The following is a 22,216-nucleotide window of genomic DNA, read 5'->3' as shown; positions in this document are numbered from 1 at the left end:
GCGAGGAATATTCCACATTTCCAGAGAATGGCTCAAAGTCCGTGGCACCATTTTTCAGAATCACACTTCTTCGAATTCAAACACATCTGGTTGATGTTACCCGAGATGTCTGCAGCCCCCTTGTCCACTAATCGCTGAACGAGGCTCTCTCCACGTCTTGTCAGTCGTGGGCTTTATTGACTGTGCTTCACTACGATTCCCCGCGCGGGAACAGTGAAGGTGAGAAGCACAGATGCCAGAGCGTAGAAGTGCCGTACAACATTGAATGTTGCTGCAATGACCTCCGTTGGCCACCACGTAGCAGCCGTTTCTGACGACCGGCTTGTGCAGTGGTCACCCTTTCAAGCACTGTCCCGGTTCGAAGCCTAATCAGCTTTTGAGATCTGACGAGAGGTGCATTCCAGGTGGATTGTGCATAGGCCTCGATACAGCGGGACTGAGATATAACTAAAAACTCAACACATTAATCAATTAACACTGTGGCCTGAAAAGGAAAAGTAAATAATCGGCGATATGTCATGCTGCATGAATGTATAGAGGTCCATTCACCACTCCTGTGAATAAATAACTCAACTCATATCGTTACGTGTTCACTGGTTTCACGGTCTGCTGCTCCTCAATCGCTGTGGGTCAGAGGCTCTGCGCCCACGTGACGGCAAGTGTCAGAGGCCATAAGAGGAGAGATGCCGCATTCTGTCTTCACAATCATTCTCAGCGTTACTCTTTGATTCTTTCGGTAAAGTCGCGTAGAAAGAGAAATAATTATTTAAATATTTGCATACTCTCTGCGTTTTTGCGAACTGCGCCAAGACCCCGATGGCCAGAGTTCGTATGTTTTGAATTTTTATGTTTTTGTTTTATGCGGGCTACCCCTTCCCCCCCTCCACCCCCCACCCCCCCACCGATTTTTCACCGGATAACCGATAGCTGGCAGTACATTCATAACCCATGATTCTTCCCCAGTGCGCCCAAGTGAGTTTAACGAGTAGCCCGAGCAGCTTTTAATACAAAATAATCAAAAGTTTCATCATGGAGAATATAAGCATCGAAATAAGCACACAATTCTCCCCATTCTCATGGTCCATCTCTTCACACATTTCTCATTATTCACATTCTCCACGGCGCAAATTCATATTTTGTGCTATGTATTATACAGTTTCGTGTTCAGCTCGGACCCATATATAACAGAGAAGGCCCTAGCCTAGAACATCTGGCAGTTCACGCCAGCCTGACTCTGCTGATGAGACACTGGAATGCCAAAACCGGTGCGGAATTTGCTCGGTTGAACTAATGAGGCTGAAACGACGCAACTCGCAAGAAAGCCGTGTGGCTGATGGGATGTGTACACAAGATATGTGAATGAGGTCTAAGCGTATGGTATTTCTGTATTTCGCCACCGAACAGTTTGGCTGAGCGTAGGCAGGACGTGGGGCCTGCTGCGAAGGAGATCGCGTGGCCTGATGCCACCCTCCCGTGGCCTCACCTGCGATGGAAGACAAAGAGGGCAAAACCTCCGCCTCCTCCAGCCCCACAGAAAAAAAAACATCCAGGGCCACGTTTGTTTAGTTTCGCTGGTTGTGTTTGCTCCGTTTCAGAAACCGCCAAACGGCACGCCACGACGCCTCACCCCCACACCCCGTGGGAAAGGGAGGCGCGATATCTCCCGATTTCAAAAACATCGCTCGGGAATTCGTTGACGTCACGCGGCTAACAACAACAAAAATGTGTCAGTGTCTCCTCGCTCAAAACGACGTGCCATTGAGCGGGGCGCTCATCTCTGTCGGTTGCCTTTGAGTCAGTGGTGGTGGGGGGAGGAATTCCACATTCCCATGGCAGGGGCCAGTGTCTACATCAGACGACCACTGTTGACTTGCATTGACAAGAGCAATTGTTCCATCAACACTGGAGTTGCAGCAAACCGTGCAAACATGTTGCGTACTATGGTGGCGACTTGTGTACGGGTTTGATGTGTGTTTGACCCAGACAGTTTGGCAACTGGTAGCCGTATTCGGCTGGCAGAACTTGATTAAGCACCGGGACCTGTGTGTGTGCTATTGCGTTGAGCTTCATGACAGTGCACTGCACAGTTTTGACCGATTGAGGTTGACTGAGAAAAAAATTAAGCCGTAAAAACAAAGTTTTTCACTATAAATCCTTTATATGCGTGGCGGCTAGAGTCCTCTCGTCCTCTGGCTTGAGATGGCTGCCACCTATGGGTCAGATGATTGTCTGCCACCATTAAGCAATTGGTAATTAAATATTTAAAAAAATTCCCTAAACAGTGTAAAATTTTGGAATTTTTTTCACGAAAATTAATTGTCATGCACAACGAGTCTGTGTGCAAAATGTCCGCTCAGTTGGATCACGGGAAGTGGGTTAAAAAACGACCGAAAGATTTGCACGGTCGTACGCAAGCAAGCAAGCACGCAAGCAAGCAAGAACTTAATATAAAGGATTTAAAAACGACGGGGTTTGGTCTGTGTGCTTGTATTCGACCTTGCCTTCGGACTTCTTCCGACCAGTGTAATGTAACCATGTGTTGCTTGTATTAGACCTGTGCTTACTTGTGGTGTGCCTAAATTATGATTCAAAATCGATTTTTGGGTTAGGCCACGTAGTGATTTGGCCAAAACGTATGTCTGGTAGTGTGCAGGGACTTAAATCAAATACGTGGCAAGATCATGACGTGGATGAACCAAAACACTGAAATTAAAAAACCAGCGCCGCAGAGCGATTGTAAACAGCGCAACACAAACTGTGGACCACAGAGTAAACCACTGTCGTCTGCGCTCCTTTGATGTAGGAGGAGCAGCAAGACGACACAAACGCTTCATCTCCCTGGGCCCTCTGGTCGTGGCCAGCAGCAGACCTCGGCGTTCACACCGAGCTCCCGAAACGTGTTGCCAGCCGTACGCAAGGACGGAACCCAGAAGTCGATCGTGAAAGGTAGAGACGCAGTCAGGTGAGGGAAGAGAGACACGGGTGGAGACACGGATGCAGCGCGACGGGAGAGTGGCACACAAGAGGCGTAGCACGATGAGAGAATTGCCGGTGAAAGACGATGAAGGAGATGAACACAACACCCCATCCTACAGAGCCCTCATCCAGCGGTGGATTTGGCACACCCGGCCGTACACGCGGCGTTTAAACGAAGCTTCATTACCAGAGCCACTACAATCCCCCAGAAGAGGAGCAGAGCGTGCTAAGGCACATTAGGTGACATCACCTGGAGGGGAGAGGCCACCAGACAAGTGAGGGCAGGCTGGGAAGGCTGGCCCGGAGTGCGTCTGCTAACTGACGTGGTTATATATGTGTGGGTGTGCGCAAAGGGAGCAAAGTATGTTCAACTTAATTTGCACCGTGCAGAGCCAACCACACCAATCGGAGCTGTGGAGGAAGGACAACAAACTAAAGCACAAAAAGCAGTTTAGAAAGAAATGAGTTTCAACCGAGATTTAAAAGCGCATTGCTCCAGTGTCTTAGCGAGCACCTATTGATGCTAAACAAGATACAAAACAAGGAGGTGGTTTGGCCAGAACCCTGTGCTCGTATTTCCACGCCACAGAAGGTATTCATTTAAGGCCGAGTTAACCCAAGGGAGTTCCAATGCAGGTTGAATGGGAGTTATTTAAATTTCGATTTAAAGCGTTCGTGACTGCAGGGATTCATATTATTGGTTCTTTCGGTAAAGTCACGTGACTTTACCGAAAAAACCAAGAATATGGGAGTTGTTTATTTTTACGTGTGATGATGGGGAACGGTGGTGCAGCGGTTAGCACGCTGCGCTACGAACCGGACGACCCTAGTTGGATTCCCGCACATGGCCAACACCAGTGACGATTATCAAAACTGGTCCTGTGTCTCCCCTAGATTGAATCAGCCTGAAATGAGAAACTGGTTCGGTATATTCACATGACCCTTGCAGCCACTAGTGGCCGCTACACCGAGAGCGATATTTATGAAAAAAAATCTTACTCGTGAATTCCACTCGCAACCCTCGATCGTGGCAAAATAATCGCTTGGGCGCGTGCACTCTTCCCCCTCTATTAGGGAGTACAGATTGCTCCAGATCGCCCAGAGAGATAAAGGCTTTGTGCAGAAAAACCGCAAGGGAGACCTGTGCGGTAAGAGGTGCAAATGTGTTTTCGAAAAAAAACCACTCAACTTAACAAAACCTGAGACACCTCTCCCCCCAAAAATTATTTCATTTTTTCCACAGCCACAGAAATTGTGGTCGTTCATTCACACGCTGCCGACCCAATATCAAAGTTTGGTAACAAGATAGTTTAGCCCCGGGCAGATTTCTTAAAATATATATACATATGCGGTCTGATGTATCAAGAAAGCATTGTAGGACGATAATATGTACACGCATGTTTCAAAAACAATCTCCAAACATGGACACGTCCCTCAAGCGTCGATTGGCCCGAGCACAATTAGTGGAAGATGGTACAAATGAGACGCTTGGTATCCTGAATCCGATGCACCATTTGTCTCCCGCGACCCGTGACCATCGCCTCACCCTTGCCTGGTGACACGTTAGCTAGTTAATCCTCTTCATCCCCTATGGGACACGAGGCCGCAATGGGTTTCTCTCCACTTCTACCTGTCTTTAGCAACACGTTGAGCCTCGCCCCAAGAGGTCGATCGCTGCCAGCTCATCCTTCACTGTCTTGATTGAATCTCTTCGTTTCACGGAGGGCCTGGCCTGTCTCTGACGTCTCGTACATGGTGCGGACGTTACACGTATCGAGTCTTATCTTGGCTTTAGGACCCAGGGGGTGCTCCTTCACACTCCTGACTTCCAACAGGCTTCCATCGCGAGTTGGTCATACTGCCCTGGAGGGAGGCTTGAGCCTACTGTGGGCCCTAAGCGTTGTCTCTTTCTCACTTTGGTTTCCGAAACAAAACCTTTTTGTCCGGGGTAGTGTTGTTAGCGCTACGACCAGCCCGCAGCGTGGAGGTGCCAGTATGCTGTGGTTTGTAAGGCCCCTCGCCAGAGACCAGTGCGGTGTGGTTGAACCTGCCGGGAGCCAGAAACCCCCCCCCTCCCCCCGGCATAGCTCTCATCACCACCGCAGCAAGGTCACAGCAAGAGGGTGACCCTGGTGACATATAGATCCCTTGTGTTAATCCAATACGGAACCTTCATCTCATCTGATACAGACCCCTCGTCGTGTCTTTGACTGAACGATCGACCCGTCATGAAATAGAACACTTGTCCACATGAATGACAGAAAGTGTAAATCACCTCATTCAAAACCCTCGTCTCATCTTGTGGGCGATTGTTGCCGCGTTAAATGCAGAATGTGATACCAATCCGGTGTAGAACTCCCATCTCTTTTTCGATTTAAAGCTTTCGTGACTGCAGGGATTCATCTTCTTGGTTCTTTCGGTAAAGTCACGTAGAAGGGAAGTAATAAAATAATAAAAATAAAGCATAATCAAATAATATAATAATATAATATAATCATATAATAAAATAATATAATAATATAATATAATAATATTTTATTATGTTTTATTTTTATAATTTTATTACTTCCCTTCTACGTGACTTTACCGAAAGAACCAAGAAGATGAACTCCCATCTCTCCAGAAGACTGATAAACCTTACGTCATCGAATATGGAATCCACTTCTCATCTCGTACAGCCCCGTAAGCCCACTCCCAATGCAGAACCTCTTCCCCGTGCAGAATCCATTTCAGGATCAGAGTCTCTGATACAGAATCCACGTTTCAGCCAACGCAGAACCTTCGCAACAATTGATACGTAACTTTCTACCAATTCCAAACAGAACCGTTGTCACGTCTCAACCAACGCAGAACCTTCGCAACAATTGATACGTAACTTTCTACCAATTCCAAACAAAACCGTTGTCACGTCTCAACCAACGCAGATCCTTCGCAACAATTGATACGTAACTTTCTACCAATTCCAAACAAAACCGTTGTCACGTCTCAGCCGCCAATGCAGAACCTTCGCAACAATTGATACGTAATTTTCTACCAATTCCAAACAGAACCGTTGTCACGTCTCAGCCAATGCAGAACCTTCGCAACAATTGATACGTAACTTTCTACCAAATCGAAAGAGACCCGTTGTCTCATCGGATACGTAACCTTTGTATCATCAGATAATGAATCTCGATTTAAAACTTTCGTGACTGCAGGGATTCATCTTCTTGGTTCTTTCGGTAAAGTCACGTAGAAGGAAAATAATAAAATAATAAAAATAAAAATATTATGTTTTATTTTTAAAACATATTATGTTATATTTTTACGTGACTTTACCGAACGAACTAAGAAGAAGATAATGAATCCTCATCTCATCTTATCCGATGTAGAAACCTGTTTGAGCAAGGATGCCTCTTTGGCTGAGAGTGTCATCCAAGTACCCTCAATCATGTTACAAAAGTAATTCAACAAATGAAAAGAAAAAAACAATGTCTTCCCTTTAGCCTCTTATACTCTTTGAGCACGTGCTGTTAGCGAGCATCTATTAAGGCTAGCAACATCACACCATAGGGCAATGCGGCCTAGCCATATTTGTCAGTCCTCATGTTAAGTACTAAGTTACTTATTTCAGGTGGAGTTAACCTAGGGGAGGATGAGTGGATGTCCACCATTACCCGGAATCAAACCCAGCTTCCAGGATTGTCACATAGCCATGTGAACATTCAGTCACATGCTCCAATTTTCATTGAAAGAAGGAACGCATGGATTGCAATAGACACGCAGGTTAAGGACACGATTGTGACTGTTTGGGTAGGGCACGTCGCGAAAGCGAATGGCAGCTGATGAGCCGCTGGTCGAGATGGAGTGGCAGTCAAGAGAGGGATTCGCACACGAGAGGACGTTCCCCGCGGAGATGGAATGAAGACGTCAGGCTCGCGTGCAGGCGGCACGGTGAATTGTTACATCAACGTATCGCAAGAGATGATGACACCATGGGGAGGGCCTTTATCTAGCAGTGGACTGACCATGGCTTGTGGTGATGATGTCTGTATGTTCAACGTCTTTCGCACACGCACCTTTCATTGGCAAAGATGGCAACGTACGTTCAACATACATACGTACATACGACCGTCTTAATTGGAGGTGCGGGGGAAGGACAACAAACTAAACACAAAAAGCAGTTCTAAAGAGATGAGTTTTCAATCTAGATGATGATGATGATGCACAACTATGACACCGACGCACACCCACGGTAGAACTTTAACCGTCCCTATAGAGACCCGTCTATTTATAAGCTTTTGGCTCTGGGCGATCTTCGCGCAAGCCAATGTCCTTTATACAGATGTCAAGTCCTCCTTTATTAAAATAGGCGAAGGAACATTTCCACGGTAACTTAATAATACCAAGTGCGGGGAGGAGGCTGGGCGGCCGTGTCAGCGACACCGAGGCAGCGTTCGTGAGACTATTTGCGCAAATTTCGAGTCCGGGCCGCCCGCGCTTATATACCAGAGTTCCCGAGTGCAGTGGAGTTTACAGGGCTTGGACCCCGGTGAGACTTGGCGATGGCTACAACACACACACACGGTGATGTGTCCAAGCTGTGGTGGAAAAAAAACGGGCTAAAGGCGCTGCCCTGCAGCAGCTTGCCCACGCACCTGCTGGCGGAAGGGTCTCCACGAGGGGGGGGTCTCTGTAAAGCCCCTACAGGGAGTACAGTTTCCTACTCTACCACGCTGGCTAAAACGCCGTGGAGGAATTGGCAGTACCCACACTTTACCCCACCGCGTGCAACTTAACGATCGACTGTGGCGTACGCAGTTACTCTGCTGGGAGGAGGGGTATAGGTGGGGAGGAGGGAGGGATTTGAAGAAACTCGCCACATTGTTCCAACTGCAGTTGCCAGGAGATAGAACCGTGAAAACTCTGGATTGTAAGTCCCCGGTGAGCTTACAATTAAGTACATGTTTTTTTGTAACATTACCAGGTAAGGCCCATGGAGCTATATAGCTCTTTTTCAGAAGCGACCTGGGCACAAATGATAGCTCAACGAAGTGGCTTATCACCTGGAAATGTACAGCAGCTAAATACTCGAAACGCACAGTGATGTTGATTCTAAACGTGGAGAGAAAAACCGGAGAACCCGGAGAAAAATCCATGCGACCGCGGGGAGAGACACGCAAACTCCACATATACAGGCGCCAGGGTCAGGATCGAATCCACGACCTCCCGTACACCAGGCGAGGTAGTCAACACCGTGGCGCCCTGAGCAACGATTGCACCATTGCTTGAGAACTGCCTCTTTGCCTGCGCGCGCGATTCAGACCGCCTCTCCAGCCAAGCTCTGCTGGACGGCCAGCCTGGAGTTTCCCCCCACCCCCTTCCACCGGAGCTTACCTTGAGGTGTCCCGCGTGCATGCCGACCCTCTCGCACATGCTCAGGAAGAAGGGCATGTTCCCTTCGTCGTGAACGATGTAGACGGCCACCTTCCGTCGCGACATCACGTCCAGGATGTCGCGAAATATGTCCATGTCGGTGAATTTGTCCATGGCCACGGCGATGAGCTGAGTGTGGCGAGCGAGGGGAGGTGAGGGGGGGTGAGGGGGGGTTGCAGAGAGGGCGAGAGGGTGGAGGGCATGGAGGTGTGTTAGGACTTGCAGTGGCAAGCGGCAGAAGCAGTAGTTGCAGTTTTAGCAGCGGCAGCAGGAGCATCGTAAGTGACATCGTGATCAGTAGTGGCAGCATCATCAGCAACAGCATCGGTTGTGGCAGCAGTAACATCACTAACAATTACATTATCATGTATGTATGTTGAACTTCTTTCGCACCGTACACAGCCAACCGTGCTAATCATCATCAGCAGCATAATCGTCAGTAGCAGCAGCAGTTACACGTGGCCATAATTAGCAGCAGCGTCAACAGCAACCTCATTAGTAGCAGCAGTTACATCATCACCATCGGCAGCAGCATCATCATCAGTTGTGCCAGCAGCAGCTGAGTAGTAGCAGCAGCAGCAGCATAAATTATCATAAAACTCAAAAACACAATAATCACCACCTTCAGTGGTTGTGTGAACATCACACACGGCACACGTGGGGTGACTGACACACACGGTTGTAGACCACGACAAGTAGCAATGTAAGTTTGAGTCGACCCCCAGGTCGGGGCCAAGGATATGACTCGGACATCACTCGCCACTGATATGAGCCATGGCTGGGACACGAACTAAGTTCACCAAGTTCCGAGTGCAATGCGCTAACCACTGCATAACCGCCCCCTACACGCACAAACAAAGACAAAGATACCCTGCACAGCCTTCACAGACCTTTGGAGCAAGTGCTGCTAACGAGCACCTATGAAGGCCGCTACGGTACGCGAGAGAGTCGCTAGCCAGCACCACGCCCGGCCGCCTTTGTCTCCCTAGTCACGATGTTTATCCACACCCCACCAGGTACTCAATTCAGGCTGAGTCGACCTAGAGGAGACCCAGGACCAGTTCAAATAAATGACACCGGCGTTGGCCATGAGCGGGAATGGAACTCGGGTGGCCAGGTTTGGTGTTGCAGCGCTAACCGGTGTGGCACCGCTCTCCACCACAGTCACAAAGGCGCGAACGGTGACACCGCAAGACAAAACAACCATCCCTCATGTCTCACACCGCCCGTTTGATCATCAGCAAGCTGCGTCACCCACACGCAGCGGCTGCTGCCTCTGTAGAGCATGGCGGCAACTCAGCGATTCCAGCAACTCAGCGATTGATCACTCTTTGGTTCTTTCGGTAAAGTCACGTAGGGTAGAAAAAATAATAGATCACGACGTTTCGATCGCAACACAAGCGACTGTCTTCAGGAGCGTTCTCTCTCTCAGCTGAAGACGGTCGCTTGTGTTGCGATCGAAACGAAATTTTAATAAAAACATTTATTTTTAATTTAATTAAATTTTTCTACCTACGTGACTTTACCGAAAGAACCCAAGAGTAATGGATTCCTGCAGTCGCGAAAGCTTCAAATCAAGATTTCAGTGATTGGTCGTCACATGCACACCTATATATTGCAGGCAGGTAGGTGGTGTATATGTCGTTATTACGGTCGATATTATTGTCGTGCAGAGATAATGAGATGGAGGTTGGTGGATTGTGCACCAAAGGTAGATAATTAATTGGTCATAATCATAAACTTTATATTATTAACATTAGGAGCAGCGGCAGCAACAACATTATATCCGTAACCGAAGCATGATGATCATCATAAGCAGCAACGGCATTATTAACTCAGCCGTAAGAGCAAATATGATGCTGGAAATATTTGGAATCCATCCAGGATAGAAACATTTAACATATTGTAAATTTTATGAAAGTGAAAGCAGATCTAACTTTTCGGCAAAAGTTTTGCTTTGACAGATCAAAAGACACATATACTATCTCTGCACACCATCATCACCATGACCATGGTGATGCTGGTGCACAACTTTGTAGGAAGTTTAACACGAAGGCTTTCGCGACCAATTTTAAATCATAATAAAGGTTTTTGGGTTAGATCACGTAAGTATAAATGTGTCGAAACCCTCCACCACCCACTATTCTGGCAAATCGCCCGATGATGCTGGATGTAATTACCAGCAAAACGTCGTACTCGGATTGTAAATGTTGTGGATTCACTCTTCAACACACCAGTGGGCTGAGGTAGTGAACTATTTGTCATTTTGTTTACGTGACAAATCCCTTACTGATTAGCCGTGTCAGGTGGTGGAGAGTTTCGACACATTTACGCAATCGAACCCAAAAAACGTTATTATGAACTTTGTAGGAAGTTTACAATAGTTGACCTATAGAGAGGTGTTCTCCTGTCATGGGAACGTGGAATCTCCACCACGAACTCAACGTCACCGACAGAGGTGAACATTGCTCTCCAGTCTCGTTGTATTCATGTAGACACTCGTAGGGCGATTCACTTCCACGCTCTTAGGTAACTAACGTGTACACCGATTGTACAGCACTAACAGCAATTGCCCCAACAACCTCCATAGGCTCTATAGCGGGGGGGGGAGGGGATCTTTCTCATTTGTGTGGGGTACAAACCTCTTATGAGGCCAACACGGCACATGCAGAGGTGTTCTTGCCAGTACCACACCTGACCATGTCTCCCCAATGCTGATGTTTACACACTGCGCAAGGTACACGTACTCATTTGAGGTTCAGTCAATATAAGGGAGGACCAGGATCTTTGTCTTTGTGTGAGGAGCGAATAGTTGCAGCAGTTCGGACCTGGTGAGCTAAGTTCGACTCCTTGCCGCGGCTAACATCAGTGGCCAGTGATATCTAAACCGATCTGATGCGGTGTGTGAAGCGTCAGCATTGGTGAGAGAGTTGTGGTGATGCCAACACTATCTCTTCGTGCCCAATGCCGACTTTCATAAGGTGCTCGCTTTCAGCGCTTGCCCCAACAGTCTGTTAAGGCTATAGGGGGGATTTTTGTCTTTGCCAGTGTGTGTGATGTCATTTACAGACATTACTAAGTGGTAAACGCCTTCGCTTTTCAGCCAAATTCTGGCTTTCATCTCCACCCATGCCAGTAACACACCTGGACAATTTACTGCTGGGCCGGTCATGTTAAGGCAAGCTGCCCGTGTAAGTCCCATTCAACGCAAATCCACATTCCCCACGGGAACATTCGTTCATTGTCTTGCAACTGTGGTTTAATAATGGTCACTTGCATACTCGGCAGCATCCAATACAACATAATCATAATAATAATGATAACCATGTATAGCCGCCATGTTGGATCAGGACCTCTCAATGCCATGTAAGTCATGGGAGTTGATTGAAAATACCTCAGCGAGCTCGTAATGAGGGCGGGCTCGTAAAACGGGGACGTGGGGCGGCGGGACCATTCAGACATCACTCGCCACCGATGTTAGCCGTGGCTGGGAATCAAATTTTGGTTGCCGCCGGGTTCAGAAGCAACCGCGTGAACCGATACATTCCTACTCCTCCACCCGGCACGTAATATGTGTGTGGTGTGTGACTCATTGGGATTTGAATTGAAAGTGGGAGAAAATATTTTACTTAACAAAAAAAAGTCTGACGTGGCTGGGTGACTCAGGGGTCAATGCGCTGACATGCGATCAAACCGGATTTTCAAGTGTGACCAATTGATGGTCTTAGCCTGGTCACCAGTGACCGCACAAAATCGCCCATCAAATTAACTTTGGTTTGTCACTTAATTTAGCAAAAATTCCCAGATCTTGAAAAGCAGCAAAAAAAATCACCTTACTGCCATGCGACTGGAGTTTTCTGTATTGCAGTGGTACCTGGGGAAGGTGTTTCCCTAATGCATGATGAAAGAGACATCTCAGAAGAAGTTGTATGAAATTTCCTTCCACAGGCCATTCTCTAACGTGACATTACGATGGGTTTCAGAATCTGGGTTTCAGCCGCACGTTATTACACCGGCTTCTCAAGTGCAGCCTGGTGATGGTCTCAGCCTGTTCACCAAAATCTGCACAAAAAAACCCACATTATTGTACATTAAATGTAGTTTTTGCACTTAATTTGGCTAAATTCTGAGGATTACTCATCGCAGTTTAAAATGTGACACTTTGCAGAATGTGAAAAAGTGTGTTCATGTTGATGAATCGGTTGATTGAAGTTACTTCAGAAGGAGTTCTGCAACACAATCTTCTAGGCCGTTATCGGACACACGGAGGTGCAGCACTGCTTGCCGCAAGACCTATTCACCCAGTAGAGCCACGCTTGAGTCGTACGACTCCTTTTCAGGAGGGTCCCGCATTGGGTTTTTATTTTAAGATATCTTCAGCCAATTAATGAGTGTTTGCTATACACGTGGGATGAAAACTGTGAAACCGGCAGAAAACCCAGGTGTGCGATTGAAACAGATGGAGATGAGTCCACTTGCTGTACTGCCCCCTCCTGGCGAGACAGGGTAGAGCACCCCGACACCCCATGGGAATGGAGTTTCACGACATTTGTGCGACCCACAAACCCTCGCTTCCACAGCGCAGGATTGCACGCCACATGTGCAGCCGCCACCAATAAAAACAATGATAATATAATTGTAGGAGACACGGTGTTTTAACTCTCATTTCTTGCATCATTGATTCATTGATTTACAAAATATTACAAATATATTTGTCCTGGTGGGACACAATTATTATCGTCACCAGCCATGGTCAATCCACTGCTGGATGAAGGCCTCTCCAAGCTCCTACCATCCCTGACCTCTGCTGATGTTTACACACCGCACGGAGTCCCAGGCAGAACACGTTCTAATACCACTCGCCACTGACATTAGCCGTGGCCGGAAATTAAACTCACGGCGCCGGGTTCTGTGTGGCATAGTATGCTAACCACTGCTCCCACGCGCACACAAACAGCACGCAGACTCGCGCAGCAGACAGGGATGCCCATAACAGGCTCTCATTCACAGCTGTCAATCTCTCATTGCGTGCGGTTAGGGGCTGTTGGTTCGGAGTAATTATTACAGTCCCAGAACAGGGTACACCCTCACCCATTTTTCTCTCTCTGTGAAGAGTTCCTGAGAGCATGCCAAAGGTGGTAACTGCTTGCTGTAGCAAGATGCATACACCTAGGTCGACTCAGACTAAAATGAATACCTGCCGCTTCTAGGTGTGGCCAACGTCAACATCGCCGCTCCCACGAGTGCCTTGAAAGGGGCTTCACGAACAGTACACTGCCCCCCAAAGTGTTGCATGTTTAAGGGTCCACAGATGGATTTACGAGCCGAAATCGCTTTCAGACATAACCGCAAAAATGCCCCCCAAAGATGACAGCAGCTGTTGCAACTATGAGACTAATTTGTCTACTTTCATGACTTTTCACTGCCCACCCACTCGTAAAATGGCCACCTGTTTCCATGAGGATCTCTCTCTCATCTTCAGTCAAGAGTTCCGTCTGCCCAGTCCTTTGAAAATACTTACGGCCCAACAATCAATACATTCTTGTGATCCTTAACAATTTGTCTCGTCAGCTTTAAGGGCATCCTGTACTTTGTGTGTTTACTGAAATTGTGCTGTAGGTGCTGTGACATGACGTGTCCGATTATAACTCTCCTCAGAGCAGTGGATAGTGACTACGTTTTTAGAAAAAAGGATCGTGGAAGGAGATGTCACAGAACTACTTCCGAGATCATTTCCACATTCGGAGCTCGCACTTTCACGTGCACAAGTGCTTTAGAACACTGGTTGTCGTGTGGCAGTCAAACTAATATTTGTTTAAGCTGGAAATGTTTGCCCAATTGACAAAACAAATCTACCATGATGGCCGTTATCCTGCAGTCATTGGTGAACAGGCTGACACACCAACTCCCCCATACTTCACAACCTGGATTGTATGTATGTACATTGAACTTATTTTGCACACTATGTAGTCAACCGTGCGAATAGGAGGTGCGAGGGAAGGACAACAAACTAGACGCAAAAAAGCAGTTCGAAAGAAATTAGTTTACAATCGAGATTTAAAAGTGCTTAATCACAAGCGACTGAAACCTGGATTCAAACCCCAGGTTTCTCAGTTCCTCTGACTCCTGGGCTATCCCTATGGCACATTTGCTTCACAACATAAAACAACATCGAGCATGACTTGCTGGGGACAGAGAGAATCATTTGGGAAAAGGTCGGATATGTGAATAATTACAGCAAACGACAGTATCACCATGCACGTACACGGTACTAGGTGTGGGTGGTTCATTGATTGGGGCGGACATGTGATGGCCTGGTATGTGACTTGTTATCGCATGCAGAGATGCACACATACACGCGTGATCAAGACACCTGCAATGTACCCAATCTGCTGATATTTTGGAGGCTAAGCAGACTTGGGCCCGAGTCTTGTTTGGATGTGCAGGGTGGCACATGCAGCTGCAGTACTACGCGGCGAGCAGCACTGAGCAGTGCAGCAAAATCCATCGTTGTCCTATACTTCTATGGTCCCATGTGTGAGTGCCCACTGCTAACCAGCACTCATGAGTACAGTACGGTCAAATGATTCTCGCGGCGTGGGCAGGCTCTCATACAGCACGGGAGGGATGTATGAAAACGTGGTTGGTTAATAACAGCTCAGATGACTCCGGGTCATGTGAGCTGTTGTTAATCCAGCCTTACGCATCCGCAGTGGTGGAGTGGTATCATTGAAAATTGTGATTCTTTCAAACCTGGGTTCGATACCGGGGCGGTACAGATGTATTAATTATAATTGCTACTGCTATTAACCAATGTCTGAACACCAACCCCAGCATCGTGTATAACACTAACCCAGTCCATGTCTAACATGAACCTTGACTCTTACTATATCGCTAGCACGAATAACGATACGATTACTGAAACAAAGCCTGTCTCTGACATTGTTGTTACAGGAGTATCAGCCATTGTGAGGACGAGTGTTCGGGTTATTGTTAGGGGTAAAGTTAGAATTACAGCTAGCTATATGGTTAGTGTTAGCTGTAAGGTGAGTGTAAGAACTACGCATATGGTTAGTGTTAGAGCTACATTTGGGGTTTGTGTTAGGGGTAAGGTTAGAGTTAGGGCGACAGCTACATATAGGGTTAGTGTTAGGGTTAATGTTAGCTATGAGATTGGTGTTAGGTTTAGAGTTTAGTACTAAACATAAACCACAACCATAGGGATGTACCGAATCCTATCTTAGAGTGGGAGCAGCCACAACAACAACCTTAACGCAGCCTTAACCCTAACCCAGCCTCACCTCCACCACTCCGCTTCACCCCAAGGATAAACCTAAAAACCGGCGGACAAACCCAACAGTCTCAAAACCAAACCCGTGGGATGAACAGTATGCATTCGCAATAGTCTGCCCTGATCCCGCGGTGGGAATTCCACATTCCTATGGCGGGGAGCCAGTCTCCGTCCGCAGGATAAACCGACTCAAACTTCACCGCGTACCAGGCGTGCCCCGCGCGAGTGCCAAATAAAACTGGGCAGAGGTTCAGGTGACGAGTGGTGGCGTGAAACATCAGCAGAGGAAGAACTTACGGGGGTTTCAAGCAGCTGAAGGTGGGGGAGGCTTCTACTCATAGAAACAGAGGCCGCCGCCCCATCAAACACATTCTCACATTCAAATCCTAATACTGTACACTTCATTCAGACGCTGTCTTTCCAACAGACCTGTTCTTCACCCGAGGACGGCTGCTTGCGTTGTGGCCGAAACGTCGTGAGAATTATTTTATAATGTTTTATTTGTATTATTTTATTATTTCCCTTCTACGTGACTTTACCGAAAGAACCAAGAAGATGAATCCCTGCAGTCACGAAAGCTTTAAATCGAAACTTACGTAAATAATTAACCGTTTAAAAAAGCCAATATCTGCCTCGTCGCTCGTATCGCATTTATCTCCATCCATCTTTGGGGGGAGGGGGTTGTCGATTCGGAAAACTCACCGACTGCGCGTTCTGTACGAGCCGTCTCACGGTCTCCTTTACGTTGGCGGCGCCTTCCCCGGGCGGCTGCGTGTAAACGGTGGCTCTGGTCACCCCCCTATAGCCCTGCGCGTCCGGCCAGCCAATGTCCAGAGTGGCCGGTGGCTCATCGTCCGACTGGTCCGGCCAGTAGGTGAGCGAGCTGTCACCGTCGGTCGAGGCTGTGCTCTCAGTCTCGGCGGCGGCTGCTGCTGCTGGGTCAGCGTCCACTGCGGCATCGGCACTTCGGGCAGCCGTGGAACCTCGACCCCGCTGTTCTCTGCTCGAGTTGTTCACCCGGTCGATCTCCTCCCGGGACAGGAACGGTTTGATGTTGAACTTCTCCAGGGCGGCCTCGTAGGTCTCGGTTCCGCCGTCGATGAGACCTTCGAGAGCGATTCGCTGCTCCTCGCTGTAGAAGTATTCTGGCTTCGACTCGCTGGCAATCCAGTTGACGTTGTGGTCAGCCAAACACATCTCCTGCGAGAGAGCCATGCTGGCGAGCCAGCCGCAGCAGCGGAGATCCTGAAGTCCTAACAAGCGTGTCTATGTTTGTATACGTATGTACTGTGTAATTGTGTGTGTTGTTGTTGTGCTGTGTATCTCCTATACCTGCGCGCGTGTGTGTGTGTGTCTTTGTGTTGGCTGTACGTGGCTGTGACGTGTGTTCTGTGCCGGTGTGAGAGAGAGAGGAAGGGGGGTGGGTGCACTGCTGGTGGTGGTGGTGGGAAGGAGCAAATCCCGCCTCTTGTGGGCGTGGCTTTCCTCTGAGCGCACCTGAACTGAACACCTGAGCGAAACGCAGCGGAGAGTTTGTGTATTTGAAGTGTGTGTGTGAGAGCTCTGTGTGTGTGATCTGTGTGTGTGTAATCTTCGCCTGTGTGTGTGTGACGTCTGTGTGATCTGTATGTGAGAGATCTTCGTGTGTGTGGTCGCTTTGTGTCCTGTGTGTGATCTCTGTGCATGTGTGTGTTGTGTATGTCGGTGTAGGGAGCGGTAGTATAGCTGTTAGCGCGCTGGGCTACGAACCCGGCTACCCGGGTTCGATTCCCGCTCATGACCAACGCCGGTGACGATTATCTGAACCGGCCCTGGGCCGACCCAGCCTCAAATGAGCACCTGGTGCGGTGTATAAACATCGCCACCGGGGAGACAAAGGCGGTCAGGCGTAGTGCTGGCCACCCACCCCCTCGTGTACCATTCCGGCCTTCATAGGTGCTCGCTAACATCACTTTCCCCAGCAGTCTGTTAAGACCACACGGGGGATCTTTGTCGTTTATGTTGAAGGCTATACGGGAATCCTCGTGTGTGTGTGTGTGTGCGTGACAACTGACTGAGACACTTAACCATGCGGTCAATTCACCCGTAACACCTGGGGACTGTCCCGTCCGCGGCCTCAAAGTGTGCACACAGCCTGGAGCAAACGCCGAGAGGTGACGACTTCGGCATTCCGTGGCGAATGGCGATTGTTGTTTTTGACGCAGAGTCTGAACCGGTCCCTCGGGTCGACTCAGCCTCAAATGAGCACCTGGAAACATCGCCACGAGGGAGACAATAGGCGGTCGGGAACTTGAAGGTTATACGGGGGATTTATGTCTTGGGGGGGAGAGCGGTGGCGCAGTGGTTAGTGCATTGTGATTTGAACCTGGCAACCTGATATATATATGGGTGTGTGAAGCCCTGGTTGGTCTCGCCCTAGGTCGACTTAGCCGTTAATGAGTGCCAGTGTGCCCATAGGTGTTCGTTGTGTGTTTTGTACTTACGTGGCGTGTGTGCGTACGTGTGCTAATTTGCGTGTGTGTGTGTCTAAGGGTGGAGGAGCGACGCTCACAACAACGAGCGGAGCGCCGGGTGGCTAAAGCACAGCAAGTTGGCACAGTAGGGGGCACAGGTGGTGCATCAGCCAGTCATCTCGGTCATCTCGGTCAGTCGACCCGTGGCACCTGCTGGGTCTGCCCCGTGACCTCCTGCCAGCGGGCTTTCGACACTTCACGTGGCCTCAAGGTGCACTTGGCCTGGCACAAGCATCGTGGTGACGTCACCGCCACTTAGTGGCGAATGGCGGTTGTTGTTGTTGTTGTTAGTTTACATCATATCACACAGGGATATTGGTAAAGAGTTGTCAGCCCATTACCCCTGCTGTAAACATTGGCAGGCAGTATTGCCAACACATTGAATAGAGATCAGGATAGCCTCGTTTGCAATTAAAAAAAACATCAACGGAGAAAGTCACGCAATGTCGACTTGATAAAAGACAACGATGGGCCTGCAGAGCCTTTTAGACAGTTTGAGTGAATTCTGTTAGCGACCCTGGCTGCCTTTGTCTCCCCAGTGCTGGGTTTTACCGTTCATGTTTACACACTGCTCGGGACAGGTTCTGAAACCACTCGCCACTCACGTTAACCGTGTCTCTGGGAATCAGCACTCTCACCGTCTCACCAGCAACACTCTCACACACACTCACACGTCTACCACTATCGTCGTCGTAAAAAAAAATGGCCCAAGGCTTGTTTACCATTGCCTTTCCTTAGTAACGCAATAGCAGAAGAGCTTTAGATCTGGGAATGTTGGCAGAGAAGATTAATTGGTTTCTGCGAGTGGTTTTGCTGTTTCGACCCTTCTGCGCTCGAGGTAAGGGAGTGGTTCAGGACAGCTTCTAATGCATGAACTAAACTATTTTTTCTTTTACCAGGTAAGGCCGACTGAGCTTTATAGCTATTAGTCACGAAGTGACCTGGCCACAAATGAAAGCTGAACGAAGTGGTTTGTTACGTGGAAATTTAAAGCAGCTAAATACTCTAAATTCAAGTTTCTAAATGTGGAGGGGAAAACTGTGGGACCTGGAAAAAAAATCCACACAACCACGGCGAGGGAGACACGCAAACACCAAATATACAGGCGTCAGGATCTGGATCGGGATCGAACCCACGACCTCATGCATACCAGGCGAGGTAGTTAACATCCCACCACCGTGGCACATGATTGCAGAATGAAGGGCAGTTGGCAGGAGAAGTGGGCCGGAAGGTGCCTACCTTGTTCGCTGTGTGTTGCTGTTTGTGTGCGCGTGTGTCGTGTGGTTACTGTATTTACATTTGAAAATAACGAGGGAGTGCCAGCCAAGGGAGAGAAAGCGTCTGAGAGGACGCCCGCGGCGGAGATGGAGCGATGAGATCAGTCCGTGTATTTTAGGTGGATTGTTAAAGATGACCACAGTTTGGAGAGACCTTTAGAATTCAAGTGAAGTCAAATAAGAGTTTGTATTTAGTTCAACCAGGTGGGTACTGACGAGACCAGGATAGTCTCATTGACCCCAAAATCCACATCACGCCACGAGACCCGTATGTCCAATTGTAACTTTTGCAGTGAGCAGTGTACCACCCCGTGTGCTGGGCGAGGGCTACTTCATAAGATCCCTTCACGTGATCTTTATCCACACGCTCGAGAGGGTGTTTCCCCATACGCCCCACTTTTAAACCCACGCCTCAGCCTTAGAGGCTCAGTGCTCTGAATTCTGAGGCCTATGGCTACCTCACCATGCGTCTGTGAATTCACGGAGGCACGGCGGATGCTTGGGGGGAGTGGTATTGTAGTGTTTTACCTGGAGACAATAATATGCATATACAGTAGACTCTCGATTATCCCCGATAATAACTGGATGGGTGGCCGCAGATAATTCAAACTTGCGGATAATCCAAAAATATTCATTTTCCGCGGATCTCTATGCCAAAAAACACGAATATTGGTATAAATGATGTTTAAGTTAAGGAAATTGAGTTTGTTAATGAATCAAAAAAAATTGTCGTAAATAATCGACCGATCGATGCGCGTGCTCAGCGATGTAACTTCCCTGCCCCTGCGCAGAAGACTCGGCCCACCAAGTGGGCAGACGCAGAGCCACGTCAATCAACATCAAACTCCGCCCACTATTGACCTGCAACTACTGTACTGTAGAGGTGATCACGTGGATTTCGGATTAACCGGAGCACATATTTCTTCGGTTTCAGCACGTGACTAAAATACATATTTCCAAGAATAACAATGTGTCACTGTTTTTAGATGTCTAACTATGGGCTTAAGGGAACATCCACAAGTTATTTCTTTATTTTAAAATCTCAGGTACATATATAGTATAAAGTATATACTGTATAAAGTATATATAAATAGCAACATTTATACAGAAAAGGTATCAACGCCTCTGGGTGACCTCGACTCAGCGTCCCAGCCACGATGCACAGACGCGGCCGATGTTAACATCACGTGAGTTTGTCCTGAGTGTCCACAAGTTTGACTCAGCACCTACACGAGGACGCGGTTCAGCGTGTCACCATCAGCACTGGGTGTCGAGACGGTCGTTTAGAACCACATTCCGCACGCGTCAGTCTGGAGAGTGCGGTGTGCTTCCGCAACTGGCCTCAACAATGGGCAACCATTAATGTGGGTTGTCACAAACACGCTCCCGTGTCTATTTTAGACGATCCTCCCCCCCATGTTAAGGGCGTCGCGATGCGTGCAGTTGTCGCCGCATTGCAGCCTCGTCCTGACACTTCGCTTGGCGTCTTCGCTCCCTGATGGACAGCGCAGCAGCAGCAGCAACAACACATCACGGCAGCTCGCTGCTCTTCTTCTGATCGCAGCGGGGGTTTGCAAGGGCGCCCCGATCTTCGTTCCCGTGATGACAATTCACATCTGGGCCTCAAAAATACACTGCGGGAAGTCTTGTTCACGAGTATCGTGGTCGTGCCCGTTCGCCGGAGGGAGATCCAGAGAGCCAACCTCGAGGCGACTTCGGGCTACTCCTCCACCCTGGCCGACTTTCTCGTCGGATGAATATTTATTTATTTATTCTGGATCAATCCGATATTCTCCAAGAGGTGTAAGAGGTCGGAGTCCCGACACTTCACCCCACCACACGGGACCTGCCGACTGGCAGTGGTGTTAGGGGCCGTCCATAAATGACGTCACGCACCTGGGGGGGGGGGGGGGTCAGACATTTGTGACGATGTGTGACGAGGGGGGGGTGGTTGAGAAATGTGACGTCACATCAAAATGCGCAACTTTAAATAAATATAGACAACACGTTCTACTTAATTAAATAGACTTTTTAATTATTGTTTTCTCCTACAACATCAAAGTGCAGCGCCACATTAAATACCCACTACAATGACAATAGTTTCAAGCAATTTGAAGCACGTTTTTTTTTTTGGGGGGGGGGGGGGCAGAGCTTTGTGACGTCATATTTGAGGGAGGGGGTCTGACTTTTTGTGACGCCGTGTGACGAGGAGGGGGGGGGCGGTCAAAAATCGTCCAAAATCGCGTGACGTCATTTATGAACGGCCCCTCAATACGAATAAAGGATAATTAACGTCCCGATACAAATATCAACATTCGGCGCATGGCCCTCGACTCGCGTCGATGTTCGCGTGGCATACTTCACATCTGAGAGAGTATCGACATCTCGAGGTGCGGTGATGATGCGACGCGTTTCCCGATGCTGCTTTGTTGTGCGGCCCCTGTCGCCGGCTACGTGACACCGAAGGCAAAGACACACGACACGTGTTTACTGCAGTCATGGCAACGCTGGCGATGGGCACGTGTGGTGATGATGACGATGATGGGGCGGGAGAGGCGATGGAGTTGATGGTGCGTGCGGGCGGAGGGGGGACGATGGGATGGTCGTGATGACGCAAAATGTTTCGATCAGAACCCTCGGGGCAAGGAAAGGCATCGTCAGACCGGTCTGGTTTCAGATGCTCACGCATGGATATTCGTTAAACACCACACACACGCACGCACATCTACACACAGTTACCCACA

The 22,216-nt window shown here is 48.6% G+C and overlaps 1 protein-coding gene across 1 annotated transcript in view; it reads right to left on the bottom strand.

Annotated features, from left to right (window-relative positions):
* The window catches only part of LOC133353551 (AF4/FMR2 family member lilli-like), a 42,136-nt gene extending 25,053 nt beyond the window's left edge, over positions 1-17,083 (bottom strand). The window contains exons 1-2 of the mRNA XM_061569872.1: positions 16,385-17,083; positions 8,353-8,520 (exon numbers count right to left, since the gene is read on the bottom strand). Coding sequence (XP_061425856.1) covers positions 8,353-8,520; positions 16,385-16,897 — 681 coding nt within the window. The 5' untranslated portion in view covers positions 16,898-17,083. The remainder of the gene's footprint in view (positions 1-8,352; positions 8,521-16,384) is intronic.
* Positions 17,084-22,216: the final 5,133 nt, after the last annotated feature.

This window comes from Lethenteron reissneri, chromosome 44, assembly GCF_015708825.2.
Source record: "Lethenteron reissneri isolate LAM-NWPU_2019-01 chromosome 44, ASM1570882v1, whole genome shotgun sequence".
NCBI classification, from domain to species: Eukaryota; Metazoa; Chordata; class Hyperoartia; order Petromyzontiformes; family Petromyzontidae; genus Lethenteron; species Lethenteron reissneri.
This window is presented reverse-complemented; position numbering and strand designations above follow the sequence as displayed.